This window comes from Onychomys torridus, chromosome 20, assembly GCF_903995425.1.
Source record: "Onychomys torridus chromosome 20, mOncTor1.1, whole genome shotgun sequence".
Taxonomy (NCBI): Eukaryota; Metazoa; Chordata; class Mammalia; order Rodentia; family Cricetidae; genus Onychomys; species Onychomys torridus.
This window is the reverse complement of record NC_050462.1, coordinates 37,305,491-37,311,249: the sequence shown is the minus strand read 5'-3', so window position 1 is coordinate 37,311,249 and position 5,759 is coordinate 37,305,491. Positions and strand designations below refer to the sequence as shown.

The 5,759-nt window shown below is 41.8% G+C and overlaps 1 protein-coding gene across 1 annotated transcript; it reads right to left on the bottom strand.

Annotated features, from left to right (window-relative positions):
- Positions 1–401: 401 nt before the first annotated feature.
- On the bottom strand, positions 402–4,430 carry Ifng (interferon gamma). The gene is made up of 4 exons (XM_036169591.1): positions 4,317–4,430; positions 3,046–3,114; positions 2,772–2,954; positions 402–563 (listed from the first exon to the last, which is right to left on the bottom strand). The coding sequence occupies exons 1-4, from the start codon at positions 4,428–4,430 to the stop codon at positions 402–404; spliced, it is 528 nt and encodes a 175-aa protein (XP_036025484.1).
- Positions 4,431–5,759: the final 1,329 nt, after the last annotated feature.

Sequence of the window (5,759 nt, the reverse complement as noted above, 5' to 3'; positions counted from 1 at the left end):
GACCTGAAACGTCACAGTGCTGACCGGCTACTGAGGCATTGGCTCAGGGTGCAGACACGCTCTCCAGCCAGCAGCGCCTCACAGCATCACTGTAGTGAGTGTTCCTCATTGTCAAGTGAAATCAGTTACCACCCACAGTCTGACTTCAGTCAACCGGTTGACTGGCCCCTGAGATACAATCTTTTAATCACACCGTCTTGGTTAATTAGTCAGGAAGAGAAAAACGGCCAAGTGAAATAGTTGAGGATACAGAAATTATAAATAACATATATATTAATAGAAATTCATTTTCATCACATAAAAGTTCCTATTATAAATACTTCTTTGGTGGATGAGTCTAAAAAATATACTTTCTATATAAATAATTGTTAAATATTAATAAATAGATTTAGATTTAAAATTCAAATAGTGCTGCTGGCAGCGTTATTCTTATTTGGACGAGCTCCACCCCCAAAACAGCACCGGCTCCTTTTTCGCTTCCTGAGGCTATTTTTTGGTGACAGGCGGTACATCACTCCGAGGAGTTCATTGACAGCTTTACGCTGGACCTGCGGGTCATTTACCTGTTGGGGGGGAAGAAATGAAATTAACTCCAAGCATGCAAACCACTGGAATAGTCTTCTTTTAACATCATGATCAGTGAAAATGGAAACACTCCTTTTAAGACAGTAATTCTCTACAGCGACACACTCTTCATTTGTTGTAGTCTCTTTGTTACATGGTCACTTTGTTAGTAGTTAAGACTATAAGGACCATTCAATGTCCAAGTTGTATAAGAAGGAATGGGATGGGTTACACCACAAATCTACCTTTAACTTTAATCCTGAGTGATCTCTTTATCTACAAAGTCTACCACCCTATGCTTTGATTGGTCCTTTCTAGTCATACAAAAATAATTCCTGTGGGCCAAGGCTCCCCTTGGGATAGCAGAATGCTTTGAAAACCTACCAAGGAGCTCAGAGACCCAGGTGCAGGAAGGAGAAGGCCTATGCCTTTGGGAGCTAAATTTCCTCAAGAGATACTGATACCAGCCAAAGTTTGAGAGTTACCCACACAAGCTGAGTACTAAGGAAAAAAATAAACTCAAATCCAAAATAAATGAAAAATGTCATTTTAAATTTCTCCCAAATCAGATCAATGTCATCATGTCTAGAATGGAATTAAAAATGAATCATGTTCAGAGTAGTAATAATCAATTTGCTGACAACACTTGGAATTTGGAGGTGCAACAATATTTCCTATTCTGCCTTCTAGTCCTTTAGTTTAACTACTTAAACAACTTCTCCATTCGAAGCAGGAGGGCCACTTGGGCAACTTAATGCTTAATAAAATGAAGACCATTTGCTGTTATCTGGCTTGTTTTGTCTAATGCTAGAAATACTTTGACTTCCTTGCTACAATTCCAAGAAAGGTTCAGAGGCTTATAGGGCATAAGACTAGTTACTAAAGAAAGTGTGTGTGTGTGTGTGTGTGTGTGTGTGTGTGTGTGTGTGTGTGTTCTTAAAACATGTTGACAATGCAACAAAACAGGACAAGAATTAAGAGCTTGCTCACGATCACCCACAGGAAGCACAACCCCCAGCACTTCCAGAAAGATGAAACCAAGGCCTTAGGAGTGACAAGTCTCTACCAGCTGTATGTTGGGAAGACAAATTTATTTCCCAATTTTCAAAACATTGCCAAGAATCCCAGAGACTTGGCCAGAGCTGAACAGTAAGCCCAAAGCGGAAGCAAGTTAGAAACAAGTACTTTATCCCTCTCTAGTGACAGACTAGGATGAGCTACCATCTTCCAGCTCCTGCCACAGAGCATGAGTCAGGTTAGAGGCGGGCTCAGGCAGACTGAAAGTTGGGTACAAGTAATAAGGCCACCAAACACAGAAGAAGACACCTGTCCCTTTCTTTCATTTGAGCCCATTTTCCATTGAAGTCTAAGAGTTTAGAATGTCTTTGCATTCTAGATAAAAATTTAGAAAAATGAGATTTGTCTTTATGCTTTCCAGTTATCTTTCAGACTCTGGAAGCCATGATTGAAAGGCTTAGGACAGATTCATGATGTAAAGCATGGAAGAGCTGGAATACCCCCATACTGGAAAGCTCATTGAACGAGCCTTTCATAAGCTATACAAAGCAATCCTTTCCAAGGATGTCTACCGTTACTTCTCCTCAAAACAAGTTGGACTGCATAGCATGAGAGGCTAACCAGAGACGAGGGTAGGACATTGGGGTGTCTCCTCCGAAACTCTGCTACTTCTCTGCTCTCACTCTCATTTTCTACCTACAACACTGTGCAGGTTCAGTTTTGTTTTTGGCAAAAGAGATTAAACTTAGTGTAGTGATCCCAGCTGGTTCCTATCGAGATGAGGCAATGACAGTCCCGCCAGGCATGTGAGTCATCTGAAGTCACAGTTCCTTGTGGCCTGGCTGGGAGGAGGAGCACACAAAGTCTTCTCACCCCCTCCCACTGCTCTTTCCACTAACACACAACCTCCCATCCTAAGCGAGAGTTTCCATCACACACCCAGGGGGGACCACAAGAGCCCTGCTCACTGTTCCCTCCTCAACATTTACCCACCATGTGGGCAACGGTTTGAATGTCTGTGTGTTTCCAAAGCGGACAAAGTCCCTCCCAGCATGCCCATGATGAGGGAAAATCTCAGACAAGGGCTCCTCTCCCAGCTTCATCAACTGTTCAGTAGCCAATTTCTACCACCAGATAATCCAACACAGTGCACAAACACATTGATACGATATTTTGCAAAGTCGCCTTACCGGAATCTTCATGAGCTTCGTGAAGTCATCCCGTTTCTCCTCACTGCTGTTGAAGAAGTGCACTAACAGGTCTTGCTCAATGGTGCCTATGCTCTCCTGGATGGCCTGGTTATCCTTCAAGGCATCGAAGAGTTTGAAGTAGAAGGAGACGATCTGGCTCTCAATGATTTTTGTATCGCCGTCCTTGGGAAACAAGAGCACAAAGAGTGGATGACGGGAACTGGTCCATTAGAAACAGGAGAAAGAAATAGGCAAAAAGGACCATTTAGCTTACCTTTTGCCAGTTCCTCAAGATATCGGAGAAGAGGTCCCCTCCATCCCCAACATCTGAGCTACTTGAGTTCTATGGACAAAAGAAAAGATGAATTTGCAATTAGTTCACCAACCGCCCTAAAAACAGCTATGCTGTTCATGGAACTCAGGGCTGACAATAGTCACTGATTTCCTTCCCAGTCCTTCCATTTACTTCTAACAAGCATCGCCAAAAGATTCCACGGTCGATTTAGCCAAAGACTATTACATTCTTTTAGCTGTAGTATTTACTAGCCTAATCTGAATTGCATGGCCACGAATAAGCTCAAAAAAAAGCTGATGAGATTTCAAGGACCCCAAAGAGCAGCAGTGAGCAAAAAGGTTACTCTCAAATTAAGAGAGGGAGAAAGAAAACGGCCATCCAATCAAACTGGCTGTACACACTGCCCCCTTGTGGTACAGGCTTCAGTTACAGCTGTCGGCAAGCTTAGGTCTTCTGCTTTAAAAGAGAGCTCCAAACACATGCCTGAGACAGCTTGGTTTGCACTGTGAGGATAAACTTGCCTGTGAATGCTTGTGTATAATGCTAGTATTATAATAGCTATGTGTATAATAGCATATTCAGGAAAAATTATAAAATTTTAAGAATTAAAAAAAATTATTTTCATTAACCTTAGTTAATTCCAAAGGAAATTCACAAAAGGAAAAAAAATATAAAACTCTAAGAAACGTAACTCCTCTCAGACCTCAGTAAGTGGCTAGCTTCCGTGATAATTCACTCGTAGTAGAATTTCAAAATCTCTCTTTAGAGAAAACACAGGCAGGGGGAAGTTCATAAGCAGAAACTTAAAGAGCTTCGCCTTCTGTTTCTTTTAAGTGATAAGTTGTTTCCCTGGGTGTTTTTAATGGCAATATTCATCTCTCACTATCACTTTCATAGTAGTCTGAAGAATAAGAAATGAATAGCCAACCATGAAGCTAAGAATGCTTCTTATCATGACTAAATGATAAAAAAAAAAAATCACAAAATGATACGTATGTTTATACCTTATACTCATACTATGCCCAACTTTGGGGAGAGTTGTAAATGCCCTGTCAGTCTCTATAGCAAATTGAACAGAGAGTTAAATCAGTATCAAGATTATTAAGTCAATAAACACCTCGCTAGCAAAGATCAACATAGCACCCCATCTTCTCAAAATGACTGTGGACCAGACGGCAGTCTAGTGTTGAGAGCGGCAAGTCAACATCAGTCAATTTCAACAACAGGCGTTATTAAAAGGGCATACTCACAAAATATTTCTTCAGGTTTTCTATTTCTTCAATGAGTGTGCCCTGGCAGTAACAGCCAGAAATAGCCTGCGTGAGGCAGAGCAACAAAGCCAAGATGCAGTGTGTCGTGTTCATTGTCTCAGAGCTAGGCCGATGCAGTAGGAGTCCGCAGCACCTGTATTAAGCCAATGGGTCCAAAGGACTCGGTGATGTGTCTTCTCTACTTGCCGATCGGCCAATGGAAGCTATACCCTGTTGCCTCCTTTGCTGCCAGTATTTATACCTCATCGAAGCCTCCTTGGATTACGTATTTTCACACGTTTTTTTAAAATGAGATGGTGACAGATAGGCGAGGAGCTAACTTACTTTGCATTGTAACTCTGGTTTTGTGGCATGGCAGGGTTGTAGCTAGAGTTTCCTCTCGACTCCTTGGGCTCTCTGACGATGAGCCAGGACCCACTGTGCCCACCTGTGCCATTCTTGTGGGATCCTCTGAAAGTACTTTTACTTCACACCCTTTGGGGCTGGAAATTGTTTTTTACATCTCCCTCTCCACCCTTGTAAAATGAATTCCTCATCCACAGAGCAGGGCATATTGAGCATTTGTCTGTGGTTGGGGACAGCTGAAAAGGGAAACTCTTGGGCTTCTCCAACCCGTGCAAAGGGGAAGCCTTTCTAAAAATTTTCTTGCAAATGACCAGAAAGCAAGGAAGGTGTATAGTTTAAAAAAAAAACCAATGTGGCTAGGAAGCCCTTCATCAGAGGTGATCAGTAAAATACCTACCACAAGTTCAAGGTCACTCAAGGTCAAGCTGCCCCGAAGGAATAAAATGTAGGCAACTCGGATAAAATATAATTGTTTAGCTTCTCCATTAATAAAAGTAAAAATGCAAGAATAATTTCTTAAATATTGTATTTCAACCAACATATCTAAGCTAACATTTCAGTGTGCATCAATGGGCATGATGAATGAGTCTCTATTCCTCTGCCACTAAATCTTTAAAACCTGGTGTACATCTTAATACGCACAGCAGAAATCACTTCGGGGATAGCCATATTTCTAATGTCCATGCCCACATGTGGCTGTGACTACCCCATTGAGTAGTCCAACACTAAACACACACTTGTCCCAAATAACCATTAATAATTGAGAAATGCCCCCCCTTAAGTTCAAACAAGAAAATTCCTCTTTCTTCTTTGATAATCTATCTATGAGAGTCAGCCCTTCAGGATGCAAAGGAGGCCCTCTGCTCTTCCTGCCTTTCCCTGTGTACGTTAGCCTATAGTGGTTGTGGGTGCAGATGCCAATCCTTCATGTTCCAGCTGTGGGATCTTGAGTGAGCATCTACATGATCTGTGACTCAGTTTCTTCGTCTGTACAGTGAGTTTAATGCTGGTATTTCCTTTCGGACTTCAGCCAAAATGTTCAGTCAAATGATCCATGGGAAGTGGTGAGAATTCACA